A 24,976-nucleotide genomic window follows, 5' to 3' on the forward strand; every position below is an offset into this window, starting at 1 on the left:
TTCGTAAAGACTCCAACAGCCACATGCTTGGCCTGGGCATTTACATTCGTAAGAATTCACCCATCTGTTGTAAAACTAGGTTTGAATCTACAGACTATTACTTCATGTGCTTTTGTTTAGCACCACTTCACTCTATTGCCTTTCTCTTTGTTCTATATCGTTCTCCTTCATCTCAAGACTGCACTCTTTTTGACATTATTTCTGATCATATTGACCAAGCCCTCTCTCTTTATCCATCAGCTAATATAGTTGTTGTCGGTGACTTTAATGCTCACCACTCTGAATGACTTGGCTCTAGTATCAGTGACTCTGCAGGCATTAAAGCCCACAACTTTTGCCTTTCTCAATCCCTAACTCAAATAGTCAACTTTCCAACTTGCTTTCCTGACAACCCGAATCATCTAATGATCTCTCTAAAACTAATATCTCATTCTTCTTCATCACCTGAATCCCCCTATTATCGAACCTTTTACAACTACAGTAAAGCTGACTGGGATTCTTTCCGTGATTTTCTTCGTGGTGGCCCTTGGGTAGAAATCTTTTGTCTTCCTGTCGACAAATGTGCTTCTTACATAACTTCGTGGATTCAGACTGGCATGGAATTTTTTATTCCCTCTCGATGATTCCAGGTCAAGCCTCACTCTCCTCCATGGTTTTCCTCACACTGTGTTGCAGCGATTGCCAATCGAAACCGTTACTTCCATATTTATGAGCAAAACAATTCTCCAGAAAACAGACGTCTGTTTATAACTGCTAGAAACAATTGTAAAAAGGTTTTGTCTGACGCCAAAACCTGCTATTCTCAGGTCATGAAATCTCGTATCTCATCTTAAAAATTAGGCTCTCGTGACTTCTGGATAATAATATCAATAATAAGGGCAAATCTATAATTCCACCTCTCTTGTATGATTCAGACTTTGTCACCTCACCTAAAGACAAAGCCGAATTGTTTGCTAAAAACTTTTTATCAATATCATCTCTTGATTCCACTAGTTGCGTTCTACCTGATATTGCCAACAAACAGGTTGATCCATTGCTTGACATTCATATCACTCCAACATCTGTATCTAAAGTGATTTCCTGCCTAGACTCTTCTACAGCTTGTGACCCGGACAACATACCTGTTATTGCGATCTGATTCGTCTAACTACCGTCCCATAAGTCTTCTTCCTATCATAAGCAAGGTTTTTGAATTTTTAATTAACAAACACTTAATTTCTCATCTTGAATCTAATAACTTACTTTCTGACCATCAATATGGATTTCGATCTTCTCGTTCTACAGCTGATTTGCTAACAGTAATAACTGACAGGTTTTATGGTGCATTAGATTAAGGTGGAGAGGTTAAGGCCATCGCTCTTGACATTTCAAAAGCTTTTGATAAAGTTTGGCATGCTGGTCTTCTCCATAAGCTTTCTTCTTATGGTGTATCCGGCAACATCTTTAAGATCATTGAATCCTTCCTTTGCAATCGTAGCATAAAAGTTGTCCTCAATGGACAACACTCTTCTTCTTATTCTGTAACTTTAGGGGTTCCTCAAGGTTCTATCCTTGGCCCTATACTCTTTTTAATTTACATTAACGATCTTCCAGATATTCTCACATCTAAGGTGGCATTGTTTGCTGATGATACTACCATTTATTCTTGTCGTGATAAGAAACCAACACCCTCTGATTGCTTGGAGGGGGTATTTGAGCTTAAAAAGGATCTTACTACTGCTACAACATGGGGCTCACAGTGGCTGGTGAACTTTAATTCAGATAAAACTCAATTTTTTTTCAGCCAATCGTTATCGCAATAATTTAGATCTTCCTATATTTATGAATGGTGATGTACTCGATGAGTCACCTACTCTTCATCTTCTAGGATTAACTCTTACTTCCAATCTTTCTTGGAAACCATATATCAAATCAGTTGCAAAATTAGCATCTGCTAAGGTTGGATCTCTTTACCGAGCTCGCCACTTTTTTACTTCAGATTCTATTCTCTATCTCTATAAATCTCAAATCCGGCCTTGTATGGAATACTGTTGCCATATCTGGGGCGGATCTTCTAATGATGCCCTTTCTCTTTTAGACAAGGTGCAAAAACTCATTGTAAACATAGTTGGACCTGCTCTTGCAGCCAACCTCCAACCATTATCACATCGTCGTAATATTGCTTCTCTTTCTCTTTTCTACAAATACTATAATGGGCACTGGTCTAAAGAGCTAGTGTCTCTTGTGCCATCTACTAAAATTCATTCTTGTGTTACTCGTCATTCAATTAAGTGTCATCCTTTTTCTGTGACTGTTCCTAAGAGCTCCAAAAACGCTTATTCATCTTGTTTTATTCCTCGAACATCAGTTCTTTGGAATTCGCTTCCTTCATCTTGCTTTCCTGTTTCATATAATTTGCAATCTTTTAAGTCGTCCGCCAATCATTATCTTGCTCTACAATCTTCATCTTTTCTCTTTCAGTAACTTCCAACTTTAATTAGTGGCTGCTTGCAGCCTTGTTGGAAGCGAAGATGTTTAAAGAAAGAAAAAAAAACACGGCACTGGTAATACTTTGATATTTTTCAGCTGTTGATAGAATCAGCCTCTCTGAGAGCTATCACAGAGTTCAGGAAACCTGACTAGTAGCCAGTCTCAGAACCATAAAACTGAGTTTCAGAGCTGTATCCTAATTAGGAGATAATAGAATGAGTTGCCTAGTCTGGGCTTGGTCGGGAAGCGGGAGCAATTTCTTTCGATTACTGACCATGGAAATAATATTTAGTTGCAAAAAACTGGCCAGATTTTTTAGTCGCTTTGAGAACATTTCAAAAAACACAAAAAAAGTGCAAAAAAGATTAATTGGACCGATGAGAGACAATTACAAAAAAAAAAATGCTCTCTTATTTATCAAAAAGTATAACATAATTTTTATTTATATACTCATGTCTTATTTCCAGTGCTGGATTAAGGAGGGTTGGTGTTAGAGAAGCTTTAGCCCTGGGCTCTGCAATGTTAGGGGCCCCAAAATAGTCAAGAAGACCTTTTTATTTAGTCATTTTTATGCTGTGGCACATAAAAAAGGCCTCCAAAATAAAAATAGCCCCTGGCCCCAAAAAGTCTAACAAGATTCTAATAAAACTAATTAGTAAGATGAACAAATGAAATAATTAAATCATTGAGTTACTGTATAAATTAAATTAACTAGATAGAAATCAACTAAAAAGGTTAAAAATACTTGATGAAGAGGAAGCGGAACTGCTTCACAATACCGCTGAAGATGTTTAGTGAGTGGGCTTTTAAATTTTAATTAGTATTTAAAACATAAACAAGTAACTTTAAGTTTAAGTATTATGAATTTGTAAGAATGGCAACTAAAGCGAAAAGAATTAGAGTTTGTAAACCAATATCTAAGAACTTAAATACTTTTCTTTCTTGGGGGAAAGAATCAGTAATCGGGTACACGAAAGAAAATGGAATAATTATGTTTGTGTTGTGAAACAATATTGTCTAATGTTGGATATAACTCATTAACTTGTAGTTTTGTTGAGCTCTCTCCTTATGGGATGCGTCATTGCTGTTTGCCCACTACTAGTTTGTGCACAACAAAACAGTTTTCTAGTTTTATTGCTTAGATTTAGTCCCATAAAATCATTACAGTACTGAAGAGTCCTAGAGGACGAAACAATATTGTCTAATGTTACTCTCGAGTCCTTGATGCAAGGGGGAATGTGAATAAAAGGGTGGGTGGGAATTTTAGTCCAGATCTAAAAAACGGGGGGGGGGGGGGTTAAAGAGGGTCTGAATTTACACTGAAAGTATTAATATTTATCAGTTACTAGTATGTTTTTAATTCTTAAGGCCGATTTCCACTTAAATTTTTTTTTCAGTTTTGAGAAATAATTTTTTTGTTGATAACAAGTAAAAATTAATTAATGGGGCAGGAGGGGGCTAAATGAGTTTATGGTGGATGGGAAAATTCTCTTAAAATTAATTAATAAACATCTGCCCCACCCACTTCTATTAAGTATTTGAGAATAGATGTATATATATTAGTGTTCTGTCGTGACCTCAGGAGCGGTGCTTGTTCATCCACGAGTTACTTTGTATGCATGTTTGTGTTCAGTAATCAGAAACTTCTTGTATATTTATTTCATAATTAGTTTTATTAACTTTGACGATTATTAATAACTTCATTGAAAACGCAATTGTTGTTGAAAGTCTTTTTGTTTAAAAAATCGTAAAAATTGCTTTAAAAGATTACATTAGAATAAAAAACAGATACACAAAATTACATTTACACAAAAAATACATACTTTTTAAATAAAAAAATAAGAATATACTAATAAAATCTATAATATATAATAAACTTTCAAAATTTTGGCAATTTAAAAAATATATAAGGGTGTTCTAAAAAACTACATTTTTTGAAAATGTCTACTGATATCCCCTAAATGTGTTCTATGAAATAAATTAATACTAAATTTAAAAAGTTTCTTAATAAAAAAAAATTTAGGGGTTGCTTAAGACCCTTAAACATCAGATGGATCTCTAATATTTTGAAAAAAAAAGTTCATGAATGGACATAAATAAAAACTGGATGAAGTATTACAAAACTCAGTTAAAAATAAAAATATTCGGCTCAAGAGAAATGAGGAAGCAAGAGGTAAAGGTCACAATTAATGCAGTAAAATCCAATGAACTTGAGGCTTCTTTTTATTTATCTGGAATTGATTCTGAATCGGAACTTAGTTTAGATTCTTCAGATGATGAAAATTTATCTAATAGATTTAGTCATTCTACTAAATCTAAGATAATGATAAGTATAAGTGTTGAAGATCTGATTCAGATATGCATTTGATGCATGTCTGAAATTGTTTTTTTTTATATTACCCAATTTCCAATGTTAATACAAATTACTAGAATTAATGAACGTAACGATTACTGTTTAAAAAAATATATTTAAAAACTTAAAACAAAATTTTAAATAGGTTCCTAATTATTTTGTTAAAAAAGTTCAGTAAATTAACAATGCACTAGCCCAAGAGCTTTTGGAGCATCGTCAATAGCAATAGTACATCAGGAAATAAACTATCAGGTTTAAATGCACAATTTGGATAATCCTACAAAAGTGCAGACTATTTCAATGGGGGTATTGAAAACAACCAAATATTTTATATTTAAATATTAGCATTAATGTTTAAATATAAAATAAAAAATGTTTTTAAGCCCCAGGGCTTGAATTAAAACAAAAAAGTGTAATTGCGAAAAAAAAAAATTTTCGCATCCCTAAACTCTCACCCCTCATACCTCACATCGCTTTGCTGTGAGGTATGAGGGGGAAGGTTGCATTAGTATAAAACTGTATCTTTTGTACGTAATTGTTATTTTTTTAACATATTATCTCTCATATTTAAATATTATCTTATAATTTTCTCATTTGGCGGAGTTTAAAATAGCATATTTACTGTTTAATTTATAGCTTAAGTTATAATTTAAAGTTTTAGTTGCAGTTATAGCGTAATGAGAAAGTAAGATATTTAATACTATTAAGATATTTCTTTTAGTAATTGTTTTTACTTAACATGATACTTAAAAAAGTAAAAGTAGAGTATTTAATTGTTTTTGTGAAAAGTTATAAAACAAAAAGAAAACAAACTGCAAAGTTGTTTTAAAAATATAAAGAGCTTGTGGTAATGTAAAACAATTTGTGACGCTGTTTCGTGCTATTTCATTCAGTTTATAACCTTTATAACATAAAACGCTTTTAAAATAAAACGAAGCAAATAAATAAAATTGTTCTACTTAATAAATTAAAACATTATCGTCATAAAACTTCATATTTGCACAAAAACATGCCTATAGACCATATGAGTCTATAATCTATAGACCAAACGAGTAAGATCAAAGAAAAAAATGTTAGATACCACATTTTTTATAATTTATTGTTTCTTGATCTAGCGTACTATTAAAAAGGTATAATTAAGTTTTTCATTCAAATGGTTTTAAAATTGATGTTCTCATTCAATTTTTTTATTTAAATTGTTTTTCAATAAAAAGTGAAACAAAAAAATTTTAATAAATCGAGTTATATTAAGTATAAGAATATGCTTAAGTTATTATTTTTTTTTTTTAATTTTTTTGAACAAGTAAAATAATTTATTAATTTCAATTTAAATTTTTTATAATTTAAATTTTATTTTAACTTTTGTAATAACTGGTTTAATGTTTGCAATAGAGTGTTTCTACTTTTAAAACTATTTTCAAGAAACAAAATATAATTAACTATTCAAAACATTTTCGAAATTTAAAATTTACAAAAAAAAACTTTCTTCCTCATGCTCTCTTGTTTTTTCAAAATTCTTTTAAAATTTTTTAATTTTTTTTCAAAATTGCAAAATTTTTAAATAAGATAATTTTAAGACTAAAATTCTTTAGTTCAAATAGATTTCTTTTTAAATAAAATTCCTAAAAACAACTTGTGTATTTATAGAAAATGTTTAATCTTGATATCGCTTTGAATTTAAAAAAATATATTAAAAAATGGTGACGCGTTTTTCATATTCTATTGACAATTTTTGGTAAAACTTTTAGTTAGAAGCTTATACTATGTGTTAACAACATATAAGATATATATAGAAATATAAGATATATATAGAAATACTTGTATGGCTAACTTTTGCAAGTCTTTGAGTATATTAAGTATATTAATATAATTTATAAGGTAATATTTGAATAAGTTATCTGGTTGTTTTGATTTAGTTTACAAGTAACTTATCTGGTTGTTTTAATTTAGTTTACAAGTAAATTTACTGTAAAGTATTTTATCCATTCAGTAAATCAAACTAAATATAACTTTAAAAGGTTCAAGGTCGTTTAAGCGAAAACGTTAAAGCAAAAAAGTTGCTGGTTTCTATTAGCATTGATTAACTAATAGAAAAGTTTTTTAATAAAAACAAATTAATATATATTTTAATATACTTAAAGTAGTAAAATTAATAATATAAAATAATAATTTAAACTATTATTAATTAATTATTAATATGGTGCAACTTTTTAAAAGATAAAAACCAGGCTGTTTTGTTAAAAAAAAGAATGAAGAAAAACTTTTTGCTTTAACGACCTTTTAAAATATTATTGGCTCCCACGCAGAGATTTTAGGTAATTTAAATTCAAAAGTGCTTAACATTAAATGAAAATCTCCGTGCGAAAGAGCAAATAATAATGCTTCTATTCAAAAGATAAATTTAGCATGACATACTTTATGACAAAAACATTACTATTAAGAATTGCAAAAAAAAAAGTTTAAATTAGAAAAAAAAGTAAATGAACAATAACAACAACAAAAATAAATTATAAAAATTTTTTTTAAGAAAAAACTAATTGCGAAGGTGAAACTAAAAAAAACGCGATTCATGATATGCTTAACTCGAGCCCTGAGCCCGGAGTCCTGGAGTCCTTGCCACCATTATACCTAAGGACTCCGGGTTCAAAAAATGATTGTTCCTCTTACCTAAAAGTCTTAATTTTTTTCCTATCAGTAGTCCATAAACTTTTTTATATTTTTAGAGCTCCTGGATACCAAAAACTATGAAGAAGTAACTTTTTTTGTTACTTTCAAATCCAGAGTCCTTTTTGGGACTGAAAATAACAAACGCCTGAAAATAACAAACGCCCTAAAATAAGAAAACAAAAACAGTAAAATATTTAGGTATATTATTTTTTTGACAACAATTTCCTTTTTATAATATTCAATTTCTCCGCACAGTGACCTTGTTCGTCAAGGTTCGTGTTTCGAAGTTATAGAGTTGAGAGAGGGTTATAACCACTATTAAGTAGCCTCCTCATATGTAGTGGCCTTCTCGGCCTTGAGGAGGTGAATATCAACAAAACAAAAAACAAAAAAAAATTGCTTTTAGCTTATTTTATTTAGATTTTCTATTTCATATAGTCTTCGGTTCTTTTCTTCAAGTATTGCTGTTTTGTTCTCTCTAATTTGTTGTAGTTTTATTTTGCCTCAAATTCTTAAAACACTTACTATATAAAAATATGGTCATATTGTCTAAAAAAATTACTTTAGGTATGGACAAACAAGGCGTGTAACCGCACTCGCTTCCCAGGAAGACTTGATTCAATACCAATAATATATTAATAAGTATATTAAATAAAAATAAAAAAAATTAATTAAACTTTATAGTATTACTATTGGTTTAGGCAAGTTATGAATATTAAAAAATATGTATATATACTTATTATTTATTTTCTAATTCCATAACTTATCTACAAAAAAATGCATTGATTGCTTTATGACATGTTACCAAAGCTTTGACAAAAACAAATGCATTTGACAAAAAAAAGTGCAGTTGACAAAAAAACGCTTTAGACTGTGAATCAAAGAAGCTATTAAGATACTATTGGAATGCCACCTTGTTTTCGAATCTTTCATTGTACAAGCTGTTGCTTAGTGATTTAAACACATAATAGTTGACCAAGTAAGGAAAATAAAGCAACACTTCTCGGTCAACTCCAATATTTTTTGCCACATTGATTTTGCAATGTGGCAACAAAAAATAAAGTACAAACAACTGTGGTGATCAAATTAGTTAAACCTGTGGTGCAAAGATATAAGGTCCATGCAGATATTTACTAGCTGACCTACCCAACTAACATTCAATTCATGTGTCATTTTAACAACAAGTTCAGAGGTCGTCACCATTTTGTGCACGTGGTATTTAACAGTATTGAAAATTTTTTTAGGATGTTTTTAAAAAAAATTGCTCTTTACTATTTACCTAACCTAATATTTCTATATCAATCTATTTCATATTTCAATATATCTCAAACAACCATTAAGTTGGAAGTTTCTAAGAAACCATTGTAAAATGCTATTTAGTGTTAAGTCTCGAGAATACTTTCTCGAGAATTTCTTGAGAAAAAGTCATTATTTTTATTTCTCAATTCTCGAGAAATTGAATAAAAATTCTCGAGAAAAAAAATTAAAATTAATATTTGCTTTAATGATTAATCTAATTCAAATTATAGTTCTATGTTCTTTGCATGTGTGTAAGCCAAATGGTCCGCAAGGTTTTCTTTTTCTTTCTGGTTTTTTTTTTTACATTAAATACTAATACTATGATAACAAGAGTTTTCAAGTAATAATTTATTGCAATATTTTATATAAGAAAAGAACAACTAAATTTTTAAAGAAATTTGTCTGATTCTTTCAAAGTTTTTATAGAAAAAATGAGTAACAATGACAAGAGCAAGACTTACAAAGATGTTAAGTCATATTTTAAAATAAACAACGATGAGGCGCATTGCAATTTATGTACAAGAAAATTATTATGCAAAGGTTCAGCAACGATTGGTATGCAGACATCTTGAAAATGTCCATAAATACACTCCCGTATTAGAAAGTTCTATGTCTCATCAAAATAAAAGAAATAAAGTTGAAAATCAAACTAATTAAATTATTTTTAAATTTGTAAAACAACCAATCCTGGCTGAATTGATTCCTAAATAGACTGCTGAGGACGATATATCATTCAATAAAATTACTAAAAGTGAATTTATACGACAAAGTATGACTGCCAGGGGATTCAGATTACCTCAAAATGCTTCTGAGGTGAGACAATTAATGGCAGAAATTTACCATAACAAGTACAGATTATAAAGAAACTAAAGGACGAAGAAAGAAAGTTCAACATATCTATTGACGAATGGACAAGCATTAAAAATCGTAGATTGGGTGTTTATTTATACAGAAATAATGAAAATAATTCATTTAACCTTGGTTTGATTTTTATCGAAGGAAGTTGTACATCAGAAATAACTTTGGAAATACTGTCGCAAGTTTGGTCTATCTTTACAAGAAGATATTGTGGCTGTTATGAGCGATGGTGCTGCCGTTGTAAAAAAATTTGGTAGATTATCGCCTGCTTTGCAGCAATTATGCTACAATCATGCCATACATCTAGCAGTTTTGAAAACATTTTACGCTGAACCGAAAAATGAAATAAATAAATCCGTAGACAAGCATGACACTGTAGATAGCAACGTTGATGTTGAAACATTGGAACATTAGAAAAACATTGGAAGTACAGAAGAAGATGACTTTAATTTGGAAAATGACGTGTTACATAGCAAAAACTTTCAACTTAAATCCCAAATTAAAGATGCAATTGTAGGAATACAAAAAATTGTAAAACTCTTTAAAAATTCTCCAGTGAAAAATGGTGTTTTACAAAAATATGTAAAAGACCAAATACAAAAAGAATTGGCTTTGCTACTAGACCGTAAAACACACTAGAATACTATTGAAACAATGGTGAAACGGTTCGTAAAAATTAAAAACTGTGTGCAAATGGCATTAAGTGAATTAAATTTAAACCACTTGTGGAAAAATAATTACATACAAATGGCTAAAATACTATTAGCTGTATTAGAACCAACAAAAATAACTGTAGAAGCTTTAAGTTGAGCAAATGCAACATTATTAACGGCCGAAGGAGCCTTAGAATTTTTATTTAATAAATTAGAGGAAGAATGTAAAAAGAACCAAATAAGTAGAGAATTCTTAAACAATATCAAAGAAGAAATAAATGAAAGGTGAAATGATAATGTTGTATCTTTATACAAATTTTTACATAACCCAACAAATGATGAAAAATAAGCTTCTTTTTCAAAATCTTCGTCAAAAAATGATATTTATAAAACTGCTAGAGAAATATTCGATAGATTGTATGGGTCATCCAAAAGATCTAACTGAAGAAACGTCCACTAGCAGCAATGTCAACACTGAGCCATCACTTGAAGAACAACTAAATTTAGCTACAACAAATACAACAAAAGAAATTATGCCACACCAACATTGCAATAATGATAACCAGAATCTTGATCAGACACTTAAAAAAGAATGCAGCAATTTCCAAACAACTGGAATAAGGTCACAAAATTTGGAAAATCTAAAAGATGCATTATCTACAATAAAACCAACTATAACGCAAAGCAAACATAATCTCTCGACTGCTAATGATTTGTTACAAAAAAAAGAAATAGATTATCAAACACGTCATTGAGTGCGTTATGTTTTTTAAAATATTATTGTCTGTTCACAAAAAATCCGGACTGATTTCAAATGTACACAAATTGTTCTAAATTTCGAATTTTCGATTCGAAATTTTTAAATTTAATCGGTCAACAACAACAGTTTCATTTTGTGGCAAAATTGAGTTTAAATAATTAATTCAAATAAACATGGAGCATCTAAAAGAGAACGATGTTAGAAATGTGATTGGAAATTTTTATAAACAAAACATAAACAGTGGAAAGAAATTTACAGTGGATCATTTTAAGAAAAGGGAATCGCTAAATCTACAATTTATGACATAATTAAAAGGTCTGAAAATAATTTGCCAATGAATAGAAAAATCGGTTGCGGCAGAAAACCTTTTAAAATTACACCAGAAAAGAGAGAGTCCATGATTGCAAGAGCAGAAGAGAGAATCGGGATTTCGCAAAGAAAATTGGCACTAAAATATAAGATAAGTGTTTCATACGTAAATAGATTATTAAGTATGCATGGACTAAAGTATACCAAAAGAAAAAACGCACCAAAAACAACAGAAAAGCAAGAAATTAAACAAAAGAAAAACTTATTAAAATTTTCAAAAACTTTTTTCAAGCCATCAAATGAGTTTGAAATCATCATGGACGATAAATCTTATTTCTGTGTAAATGGTGCAAATTGTTCACAAAACTCTGGCTACTATACAAAGGATAGTTCTCAAACTGATCCTAACATTAAATTCAACTTCAAAAAAAAGTTTGACGAGAAAGTTCTCGTTTGGATTGCAATCAGTCGTTTTGGTCATTCATCGCCTTATTTTGCTGTAAAAAACTGTGCACTGGATGCAAAAACTTATTCTAAAGAATGTATTACAAAAACACTTCTTCCATTTATAAATTCCAAGCATCAAAACATAAAAATTTTATTTTGGCCTGACGGAGCGAGATGTCATTATGCAAAACACACATTAGAAACTTATAACACTTTAGGTATTAACTTTGTCGATGCTAAAGATAACCCCCCAAATGTACCGCAGTTAAGGCCAATTGAAAATTTTTGGGCACATTTAAAAGCAAAAGTTTATGGAAATGGATTTACTGCGAAAAATCTTGACCACCTTAAGAATAGAATTCGATTAAAGTTGAAAGAGTTTGATCCAGACTACTTTTTCAACCTAATGGATTCAGTCAAAACTAAAGTTCGAAAAGCTGCTGATTTAGGACCACTTTCGGTTATAAAATAGTTAACAATGTCCAGTCACTCATTTTAGTTAAAATTTTTGTCAAAAATCGATTAATTTTGCATTCAATTAAGAACAATTTTTCATTCCGGATTTTTTGTGAACAGATGTTACTTCAAAAACAATAAATAAAAATTATTATTTATGTGTTTATAATTTGTCTAATTACTGTTTTCATTTTGCATTTTTGTATTAGTACTTTTTTCTTTTATAAATTAACTAATAAATAACAATTAAAAACTTGTTACACTTGTATATTTTAGAGTATATCTTTTTTTCGTCATATTTTTATACCATTTTTTTCTTACATTAACTGACTTTTATATTTGTTACTCTGCTGTTTTTTTAATCCAATGTTTGTCCATATACATTTTATGAACATTAATTATATTATAATTTTAAAAAAATTACGATTTTGACATTTCTCAAAATTTCTAGAGAATTCTTGAGAAGCTCATTCTCAATTTCTCGTTTCTCAAGAATTAAAAACATCGAGAAATCTTAAACACTACTGCTATTCTCAGGTCATGAAATCTTGTATTAAATTTCAAAAACTAGGCTCTGATGAATTGGAGAATCCACCTTTCTTGCATGATTCAGATTTTGTCACCTCACCTAAAGACAAAGCTGAATTGTTTGCGAAGAACTTCTCATCAATATTATCTCTTGATTCTATTAGCCACGTTCTACCTGATCTAGCTGACAAACAAGTTAATCCATTACATGACCTTTGTATCGTTCCAGCTTCTGTATCTAAAGCAATTTCCTGCTTAAACTCTTCTACAGCTAGTGGTCCAGACAACATACCTGTTATCATCTTGCAGAAGTGTTCTCCGGAGCTGTCATTTATACTTTCAAAACTATTAAACAAGTGCTTATTAGAGTCTTGTTTTCCGGCATGCTGGAAAGCGGCATCTGTTATCCCTATTTTCAAAAACTTTGGAGAGCAGTCTGATTCGTCTAACTACCCCCTCCCATCTTTAGTCTTTTTACTATCATAAGCAAGGTTTTTGAGTTCTTAATTAACAAACACTTAATCTCTCACTTTGAATCTAATAACTTACACTTTCTGATCATCAATATAGATTTTGATCTTCTCGTTCTATTGCTGATTTGTTAACAGTAATAACCGATAGCAGGCCTTGTTACGAGATTTCGCTGCGTAGCGAAAACGCGTAACGCATTTCTAAATAACTCAACTCAGCAAATATATTTTGCATCGTTAGAAGTTATATTGCGTCACTAGCGTCTTTTCAAGTACTGATTGTAATTAAAATTATTTTATTAACGCGTTAAAAATCATACAAACAGTTTTTTTCTCACTAGAACAAAAGTTACAAATAAAATCTAAGTTCTTATTTAATAAATCATTTTTATTATTTTTTTCAAATATGAACTAAATTTTATTTTGAAAAAAATATTCTTTTCATGAAGCGTAAAATAATGTTTGTTTATTTTGTTATGATCTTACAGTTGGTTTTTGATTATCTTATTAACTGTTAATAAATTTTCTCTTATTTAATTTGTGAACTCTTTTTAATAATGTTTTTAAACAATAAATAGTTTTTTTTTGTTATTTATCAGTTACCGATAACATATTCGTGATCATAATTTATTTTCATAAATTAATCGAGCGTCATTAAAACTTTACGTTATTGAATTAACAAAAAACAAAATATCTTATTAATAAAATATTTACATCAAAATAAATTGTGCATTTTTTAAAACCATTATGACAAAAAATAATTTATATATTTAAAAGCAATTTATATATTTAATTCCTTAAGATAAAACTTAAAACACTTTATTTTTTTTAACTAATTTTTATCAATAATAAAAAAAATTATTAAACAAACAGTTTCTTTAACAAAAAATCTATTAGTTTACAATTGCGGTTAAATACTTTTACTTACGACTTTATTTCTTCAAAATAAACGTCACATAAACGATATCAAAAGATAATTAAAAATATTCTAAAAGATATAAGTTTTTGCGTGACGCAAAACTGCTGAACGCGTAGGCAAATCGCCTTTTCGCAAGCAAAATGCGAGCTGCGTAACGCTTCTTAACAAGGCCTGCGATAGGTTTTATCATGCATTAGATAGATGTGTAGAGGCTAAGGCTACTGCTCTCAACATTTTTAAAACTTTTGATAAAGTTTGGCATGCTGGTCTCCTCCATAAACTCTTTTCTTACTGTGTATCGGGTAACATCTTTAAGATTATTAAATCCTTCCTTATCAATTGTAATATAAAAGTTGTCCTCGATGGACAGCACTTTTTTTCATACCCTGTCACTTCAGGGGTTCCTCAAAGTTCTATCTTTGGCCCTATACTTTTTTTAATTTACATTAACAATCTCCTAGGAATTCTCACATCTTAGGTGGTAAAACTGTTCACTGATGATACTTTTTACCATTTACTTTTGTCTTGATAAAAAGCCAACACTCTCTGATTGCTTCGAGAGGGAATTTGAGCTTGAAAAGAATCTCACTTCTGCTACAGCATGGGGCTCTCAGTGGCCAGTGAACTTAAACTCAGATAAAACTCTTTTTTTTTTCATCATTATCGCAATGCACTTGATGAGTATCTACCCTTCATCTTTTAGGATTAACTCTTGCTCCGATCTTTCTTGGAAACCATATATCAAATCCAGTGCAAAATTTGCACCTGCTAAGGTTGCATCTCTTTATTGTGCTTGTCACTTTCTTACTCAGGATTCTATTCTTTATCTTTTTAAATCTCAAATCCGTCCTTATATGGAATACTGTTACCATATCTGGGGCGGATCTTCCAATGATGCCCTTTTTTTTTAGACAAGGTGCAAAAATGCATTTAAACATAGTTGGACCTGCTCTTGCAGCCAACCTCCAACCATTACCACATCACCATAATGTTGTTTCTCTTTCTCTTTTCTATAAATATTATAATAAGCACTGCTTTAAAGAGCTAGCGTCTCTGAAGTACTTTGATTTTTTCTAAATTCTTTGTAGTGAAACACTTAAATTAAAATAAAATCATTAATTTTATGCTTTTATTTTTTTTAATTTATTTTTTATTCATTTTATATTTCATTAACAATATTATTTTTTTTTCATTAACAATATTAAGTTTTGTATTTTTTTTTTTTTTTTTTTTTTTCTCTTTCCAGTTTATAGTTTGGTTATTTTTAACTTTAGTTTTAGTTTACATTGTTTATTCAGCGCATTTATTAAACGCACTAACTTAAAACATGCAAGGACAAACATGTCAAAACAAAATATTATATGTGCTAACATATAAGGCAAGCTATTGCACGCAACTAAGCGGTAGTGGTATAGTGGTAGAGCGCTTGCTTCATAAGCAAGAGGTTTCGAGTTCAATCCCCACCACGTCCCTAGTAGTACAGCGCTCAACTTGTTTCTCCGTGCAGCACCCTTATTCGTCAAGGTTCGTGTTTTAGAGTTATAGAGTTAAGAGAGGATTATAACCATAATTAAGTAACCTCCTTGTCTGTAGTGGCCTTCTTGGTCTTGGGGTAATGAATCAATTAAAAAAAAAAAACTCCTGAGAAGGCTTGATTTGTATTCTGTTTTTAAAAAATAAAACACAAATAAGCCTACATTAATTATACAATTTATTTTCTGCTTTTAGAAAATAAAACAAGCTAGTTATAGTAGCATGAAAATATCACATATAATAATGCATACCATCTGATGATTCTTTTGAAGAAGATAAATTGACACTCATATCCATTGAATAACTTGGTGAGTAAGGTACTATAGGAACCACATCTGAATCTGTCTCTGAAACCATATTCGTTGATAGATTTAATGAACCATAAGACTCACCCCAAGAGTTTTTTTTCCAATGATCACTAAATGAAAAATATATACTAATAACTTAAATAACTTTGATAATAAACTTTTTATGAGGTTGAATCGCCAATAAAAATATAAATGAATAAAATTATTTTAACTTCTATTCCAAACTTTGTAACTAATATTCAATGTAGAAAGAAACAACTTTATAAAACAGGTGCTTTTTGTGAAATTAAATACTAATACACAATAAATTTTTTTACTCAGTAACATATATGATTTAAAATGTAGCAAAGTACAATACTTTAAAAAATATATACTTAAGAAAAAGTAAAAGTACACATTTTTAAAAATACTTAAAAACTAAAAATTGACAAATAAACTAAATAAATACAGTAACATGAATAAATATAATTTGCTACTCTCAACCTCTTTTTGGATGGCCTAAATATTGTTACTATAAAAATAAACTAATCACTAATTTATATCTGTCTATTAGGTAAATGTAGGGTAACTAATTTTGGAAACAAATTAAGGAAAAAAATATGCATACATACAGTTGAAAAGTGAATCAAAAGTAAACAAAATAAAATTTTAGAAGGTAAATAAATTTTCAAAATTTAAATATTCAAATTTGAGAGACTAAAAATAGTCATTTAGTTCAAATGAATGCTCTCTGACATAACACTCAATTCCTAAAAACTTTGATAGTACTTTAACTGTGAAATTGTTGAATATTTAAAGTCTGATAAAAACCGCAAATATTTTTGTGTAGTAAATTTTGTCAACATTCAACTGAACAATATTATTGATAAATTTGATAAAAAAAACAATATTATTGATAAAAAAAATATTGTTTAAAACCATTTTTTATTCTTACATAGCAGTTATAAAGTCCTATAATTTTTTATCTTTTTTTTTTTAAATCAATATTTAAATTGAACCATAGCATAAGTATTTTACTACTTTAACACAGCATGTTACAAATAAGTCAGCTTTTTTATTTCTATTTCTTTTTAACTATGAAAACCTTTTGAAAAACTTTTAAATTTGAACCTTTAAAAAACTTTTTGATAGACTTTTTCTTGACTTTTCATAAACTTGCCAAATGTTTTAGTCTCTAATATCTGACATGCCAACTTTTTTTAAGAAAAAAACAAACATTTTAGCTAAGCATTCTATGTATGGTCCAAAATAAAAGCTGATCACAATTATGAAGGTAGCTTTTTTAACTTTTTGATTACAAATTTCATTAGTTATGCATTTTATCGGGATACAAAATTACTTTTGCTGAGCTTCTTTTAAACAAATGCGAATTCCTCTTAACAGTTAATCAGTATCACACTATCAATACTTGCTTTAATAAACTTTTTCAAAATTGAGTCAATCAAATTTGAGAAATAGTTTATTTAATAGAAATAGTTTACTGTAACTGAGTAGATAATAGAAAAATTCTGACATTTTAGTTTAATTATAAAGTTTGGCTGTTTTTTTCTTTGTGTTTTTTGTTTATTTTAAATTATTATTTTTTTATCTGCATATTGTGATTTGTGCTTATAAAAAACTAGAAATGAAAATTTATTTTAAAAATTATTTCGAATTACATACAGGCAGATATAAATGAGTTTAAGGTAAATGAGGAAGCAATTGACCATATGGCAATAGTTGATCATTTAGAAGGAAAATTGTTAAAATAAGCCCTACTCTGGCAAAATGATTTTAAAAACAGGGGGGAACTACTCTCTTGCCATTTTGGCTGTACATATAAATGTGGCAAACATATAGCAGCTTTGAACAAGGATGGCTGACAGTCAATGTTAATGTGCTAAATTCTTGTCTAATTTTTTAAGTTTTCTTCTACAATTTGCTAGGGACACGTCACAATAAGGTTAATTTTTAAAGATAAGTACCTTTTATTTTAATATTAGATGATTATATTTTCAAATACATATGTTTGGTAAGTTAATTATTGTCTGTTTACTGTTCATCTGTAGTCGGTTCTGAGGGTGGTCAAATAATGGATCACCAAATTTCAAAAATTCAGTAATTCTCAAGGGCTGTCAATTACTCAATAAATACTTTGTTTATCTCAACTCATTGTAATATGCATGTTTCATATTTTTATCATTTATTAAATCACCATTTTTCATATTTTTTAAACAAGAAAGAGCAGCTCAAAAGAAAAGAAGCAAAGAAGAGAAAATAAAAGAGAATGAAGTGGGAAAAAAGAAAAGTAAGCAAAAAGTCAAGAAAGGTTGTATATATATTGGACCAAACACAAAGGAAAATCCGCTATCTAAACTTATGTAATTTTTTTTCTTAAAAGGTCAATTACTGGTACATTTACCTTAAATATAAAGAAATGGTAAATTAAATCATTTATTTGATTGTAATAGTAATCGTTTAGTAAATGGTTTAACTAATTATATTATTTTTAGCTGTTCGTAGAAACAAAATTTTTTTAATAAAAAAAATAATATATAATCCTTAATATAAATTACAGTTCATTATGTAGCAGCATTTTTTAATATACGGTTACTACTGTAGATAAAGCCATAAAAAAGAAATATTGCGCTTTTAGATTATGCAATATAAGTAATATAAGTCAGAAGCAATTTAATAACCTTTCTTTATCATTTACGTTTTTCCGCCGTAATAACTCTTTTAAAAACATGTTTAAAGGTCTTTTAAACCGCTATTTTGTTTTAAATGATCAATTTAAATTCTAGAAAGAGGCAGTATGTGCAACAGCTACCTAAGCCCGCTGCGATTCAATGATATTGTGAGCTTAAGTACAACTAACTCCTATAAATTTGTTTTTTGAAAATTCTGATACCCTCTTTAAATACCCAAAAACAATTGTTTATGTTAATGTAAACAAACTTTGTATTCAAAAAAAGAATTGTTTTTTATAAATTATTTATTTTTATAAACTAAAAATTATTATTAATGCTTTAACTAATTTATTATTTTAAACAGTGTTTTTCACTATTATCATTGTCATTATTGTCATTTTGCTATTATTGTTACTGCTATTGTTATTGTTGTTGTTGTTGTTGTTGTTGTTGTTGTTGTTGTTGTTGTTGTTGTTGTTGTTGTTGTTGTTATTGTATCGTTGTATTCTATTAGCTCTAAAATTTCGACAACAACTGCCCCAATCGCGAGAACAACAAGTTGATAATTTTTTCTCACAATTCTCAACTAAATTTATATTCACTTATAAATTTTAAATTCAAAACAATAATCTCTTAGCGTTCAAAATTGTGACTATATCAGGTTTGAACATCTGAGGGGGTTTGAACATATGAGGGGTTTGAACATATGAGGGGGTTACAAGTTTATACAAAAGGTACAAATTTTATAATTTATATACCATCAAATGTAAGCCATTCTCCACATTTTCCTAATTTAACGGCAATGATACAAGTTTTATGTTTGTTAAAATCTTTATTTAAAAACTATGACCGTGTAAAATTTTAGAAGATTGTTGGCATAAAATTGTCATAGCTTTAATGTAATCAGATTGATAATATTTTAGTGTTAGTACGACAATGAAGTAATGACTAGATGTTAAAAGAAAAATTTATGATAATTTGTGCAACAATAACAAACTAAATTGCAAAATTTTGTTTGTTATTGTTGCACAAAGAACAATTGACGTCGTTATTTCCATTCATAGTTTCACCGCGTTTTGTTAAGAAATAGGTCATTTAAAAATTATGTCATTTTCAACGATCCCTAATAAAAAAGGTTAACCATCATCATCATTTTATATATTGAGCAACATTTCAATGCTTAATCGTGAGTGATTGACATGGTACTCAAGGTAGCCATTGCAACTGAGGTAATGGCGAGAAAGAGTCGCAGCACTTTTTTATATAAGAAAATGTGAATGAAAGTGTATGCAAATATCTAACATTTGTAAACTTTAAACTACGTAATGTTAAAACATATATCAAGTTTAAAAGTGTAACTTTTAGTTAAAAATTGCATTGCGGTAATGTCTCCTTAATTTTGATTTACAGCATTTATTTGCCGTTTTATAAAGTTTTTTGTTTAATAAATACTATTATAATGTTTGCAATACAACACACCTAAATGGTCGAAGTGGTTAGGTCGCAGCGTTTCTGATGCAAAGCATCGCGGTTAGAATCCCCCAATTTGCACTTTTTTAATAATATTTTATACAACATTTTCCATAGATATTATATACATAACATATTTGAAGATATCATGTACTTTAACAAAAAAAATGGGAGAAATTTTTTAAAAAAGCTTATTTATTGTTTTTGTTTATTAAATAGTGTTCAAATCCTATAATTCGACCCTTTTTTTTTTTTTTTTTTTGAGATTTTTGAAAATACATAATAAAATATTTTTGAAGTTCTATAGATATTATATGCATAACATATATAAAGATTTTATATACTATAACAAACGATAAGGAGAGAATTTTTAAAACAGCTTAAAATTTCTAAAAACATCTAAACACCGGGAGAAATTTTCTGCGCATATATCATGATAAAGATACTTGTGTTTCTAAAGGTGCTCAGGTAATTGATCCTAATAAGTTCTGAAACTTGATTAAAATAATAATAATAATAATAATAACAATAACAATAATAACAATAATAATAATAATAATAATAAGCCCGTCCTGCAACTAGTCAACTTTAACGCGCGCATAAACGCGTAAGCGCGCTTTATATGCGTTGAAGTTGCGCGTAAAAAAAAGTTTTTATTGACAAGTTTGAAATCTTTGACCCAAAAAATATTATTTTATCATATAACATGTTTTTTTACAAATTATATCAAATTTCATTGAGTTTTTGCCATTTTTTTGATCGTCCTGAGTCACTGTGCGATGTGATTAAAAATAGTTAGCAGAATCTAATGTATATTGTTATATGATTAACGTTGATTCAATGTTGATTCATCAAAATGGTTGATGTATGTATATAATATATATGTATTAGTACATCTATACAATAACTTATGCGTATAAATATATAATTCCGATAAAAGTTAAAGATAACTTTGTGCAAACGTAAAGTATAACGTTGAATGAACTTAAAATACAACATTTCGCCAACGTTGGTGGTTAATGTTGGTCCAACGCAACGTGCAACATTTCTCTAACGTTTCATCAAAGCATGTGTGCAAGCTGGGTGGTTCCGAGGTCCTCCCCAAAAACTGTCATTAGGGCCCAAAAATCTTAAAAAAATTTTTATTGAGTATAATAATAATAATAAAAAAAAAAAGCTCCTTACATTTGCAAAAGACAGAGCCACCGAGAGGGAGAGAGGGGGACGAAAGGGACATTTTGTCCCGAGCGACAGATATCCAAGGAAAAGGTACAAATTGGAAGAATTTTTTAATTCTTCATCAAAGCTGAAATTTAGTATGAGGCTGAAATTTGTGATTAATTTTTTACTTTTTATGAATAAAAATTTTAATACTAACTTTTTCAGGAAATTTTTTATTTTTATTTTTAACAACCTATATTATAACCTTTTCAATGATGTATATATTGTCAACTTTTCAATGATCTATATATTAAAAAAAAATTACCAACTTTGCATCTTAAGAATTTTTTTATCAAAAATGGTCTGGTCACCACATCTTAATGGCGATATTAATAAATTAGAGCAAATTCAACATCGTGCAATAAAATTAAAATACTCCCTGAGACACCATATTTATGAAAAAATATTAGAAGACTGAGACTGCATACTAGGAAGCACTGGGACTAACAACACTTGAAGAGAGGAAGAAAAGAGGGGACCTTATAGAACAATTCAAAATCAATCAACACCTTTAACAAGTTGATTTCTTTGCACAACGTTATCCCTTTTCCAAAATAGCGTCATATGATCCGAGACGGAACCGCAACAAGTCGAAAACTGTATTGAGAGACTCATTACAGTTTTTTACATTAGCAACACCATTAACCCAAAATCTGTCAATATTTTCAAGTCACGGTTGCAGTATTAGAATACTCGCAAATTATAGAACTATACATATCAAACTCGTCACCATAGATTGACCTAGCGCCAAGCTGTGGATGCTGTCAATTCTGTCAAACTTTATAACATTTTTGCAAAATTTGATTACTGAATAAAATAAACTAAGCATTAAAAGCCAAACTTCAAGAACCCGCTATCATTGAGCCTGTCACATTTAAAATTTCACAAACTGGAAAATTCTTAGTGAGGATATAAGTAACAATACCCACTTACACACATAATATTTGAAATAAGTCACTTTTTTGATTTTTGACCATGTGATTTCCTACTGTGCACTGCCTCTACTGTAAATAATATCTTTTTCTAGCATTGCAACAACTGCTACTGCTGCATTTTTGTTAATGGTTTTGACCGTACTTTTATATCTTGCTGATCCTGTCACTACTGCTACTAATTCTTCTTCTGTTAGCTCTGCATCTACTGTTACTTAGGCAATCTTGAGTTTGCTATAATGTTTTATAAAGATCTCCTGCCATATAAAACTTGTTTTTCAAAACCAAAATTTGTTTACCGTTTCTTTTTTTTTTAATTTTCTACTTTTCTGCACGAACGCATTTGATTATATTATATTTGAAAGCCGTATTTTATTTCATACCATTAAAAAGATTTTTAGATAATAAATTTCCACAGAAACCTTATGTGTTTTTACGAGAAATTACCTGAAAAGTAGGAGTTGACACTACCAATACATTGAATAAATAGACTTATATTAAAATGTTAAAAATATTATTTGATTTATGTTATCTTATTTGTAATACTAATTGATTTGCATCCCGTGCGCAACGTACCCATGCATGACAACGTAGATACACAGATCTCCCATATAAACGTTTGAACCTCCAGTTATTTAAAGTTTATTACCTTTTTTTACAAGAAATGAGTTATAATGTGAGCTATGAATACAGAATATTTGACACCTTAAAGAAAATTCATAGAACACCTAAAAACATGCAATAGCGCTCTATACATAAGAGATAATTATTATTACAGAATATTGAAAATTTTTATTTTTAAGAGACAGATTATTTGCGCCCCTCCTTTTTATTGACCCCTTTCCCCAGTTTAAATAAGTTGTCTAAGTCCACGTGGTTTTCAGGTTTTTAACACTCTGTTAACTTTTTATTAATTTCTTTAAATGATTTGTTTATCCGTTTCTGAAAATTAAACCACATTGACACCTAATGATGTTTTCAAGACCGTTTAACTTCTCAATTGTGTTTTTAGTTTTACAGTGTTTTCTGTTGTGTTCATAACATTTATAATGTCTGATCCCAGTGATCAGGAGTGGCGCCAGCATTTTTTGGTCTTCGAAATATCTAACTTTAAGACATGAAGCAAACTCCAAACATTTATATGTTTATACTTATGTCAAATAAGGATGCTTTGCAAATAATTGCAATGATTGGAGCCTGGGAACAAAAAAAACCCAAAATTTTGACCCTCTTCCTCCTTGCCCCAAACCTGAGAGCAACAAGTCGGTGAAATGTTTTTTGAATTATTTTCGACTAGACTTATATTCATTGATAAGTTTTGAATTTCATAGTAAAGTATTTTACCGTTCAAAAAATATGACCATATAAAGTTTAAACTTCCCTCAATTTGAGGGGGTTGCAAATTTTATATGGTCATAATTTTTGAACGCTGAGAAATCATACTATGAGACTTAAAATAACGTGCGGATTATCAAGTATCGCAAAGTTTTTTTTTAAAGATTTTTCATTTTTCTTGATTTTAAGGAAACTTGGAGACAGCATCCTACTTAGCTGTAGGATGCTGTCTCAAAAAATAGATTAAAGGAGTGTGTACTGGATCCATCAACGAGTTTATTTTCTTTAATGCGTGCTTAAAACACGCCAGTCATATTTGAAGCATTATCGTTAGGTTGTGATAGGAAATCTATAATATCCACACCAACTTTTTTTGAGATTATTGAGAATAAAGTTAACTGATCAATACAAGTGAGGCTAGGAGTTAAATCCACAATTACATCAAAGAATTTTGATTTTTTTACCTCTAAAATGGTTCTGTCGCCAATAGTTTCTATTAATTTGTCATTAAAGATTTAAAACAGTCTCAATATTCTGACCACTCTGATAAAAATGCAAATTGCTTGCCTGTTGCTCACAAGATTCAGAAATGGCTCCTTGCACATGCTTTTTTTAAATTAATGTAGCCGGTGGTATATTATGTGGTAGTGGTGTAGTGGTAGAGCGCTTGTTTTATAAATGAGAACTTCCGAGTTTGGTCCCCTCCACGTCCTTGGCAGTGCCGCGCTCAACTTGTTTCTCCGTGCAGCGGCCTTGTTTATTAAGGTTCGCGCTTCGGAGTTATATATTTGAGGAAAGGTTGTATTCACAAGTATATAACCTTCCTAAAAAGTTGGCTGTAATAACCTTTATAGCTTTAAGAAACTGAATTAACATTAGGGATGACACTTTTACTTATTTTGATGTAAAAACGCAAATTACTTTTACGCGTAAATTACTTTACATAACTCATATAAAAATATATAATTTACTTACATTTAAAAGTAATTCGTTTTTTTTACATACATTATATAACGTGTAAAACTTAATCACTTAAGTTAAGTTTTTTAAATGAGTAACTGTTACTTGAAAAAGTAATTTACTTTTACAAGTAAAAGTTATTTGCATTTTTACTTTTACTTGTAAATGTAACTTACTTTTAATGGTAAGTCGTGTAAAGTAAATTACTTTGAAAAGTAATTTTGGTTATAATTATGTAAAAAATTTACATCGAAATGTACTTAACTTTTTAAATGTAAAAAAAGTTATTTATGAAGTAAACTTACAATATAATATTACACTTACTTTACAAAGTAAAATAACACTACATCATAACAACAA

The 24,976-nt window shown here is 29.2% G+C and overlaps 1 protein-coding gene across 3 annotated transcripts in view; it reads right to left on the reverse strand.

Moving 5' to 3' along the window:
- Positions 1–18,794, reverse strand: part of LOC101236940 (two pore channel protein 2) — a 98,757-nt gene extending 79,963 nt beyond the window's left edge. For 2 of the 3 annotated variants that reach the window (XR_010642657.1, XM_065814215.1), the window contains exons 1-2: positions 18,708–18,794; positions 15,973–16,139 (exon numbers count right to left, since the gene is read on the reverse strand). Coding sequence is in view for 2 of the 3 variants with exons in the window: in XM_065814215.1 (XP_065670287.1) it covers positions 15,973–16,139; positions 18,708–18,757 (217 nt within the window). In the remaining variant the exon portion in view is untranslated. Of the gene's footprint in view, positions 1–15,972; positions 16,140–18,584; positions 18,681–18,707 lie in introns of those variants that run through there. The other variant, XM_065814216.1, reaches the window with a different exon arrangement.
- Between the last annotated feature and the right edge of the window lie 6,182 nt (positions 18,795–24,976).

This window comes from Hydra vulgaris, chromosome 12 (assembly GCF_038396675.1).
Source record: "Hydra vulgaris chromosome 12, alternate assembly HydraT2T_AEP".
Taxonomy (NCBI): Eukaryota; Metazoa; Cnidaria; class Hydrozoa; order Anthoathecata; family Hydridae; genus Hydra; species Hydra vulgaris.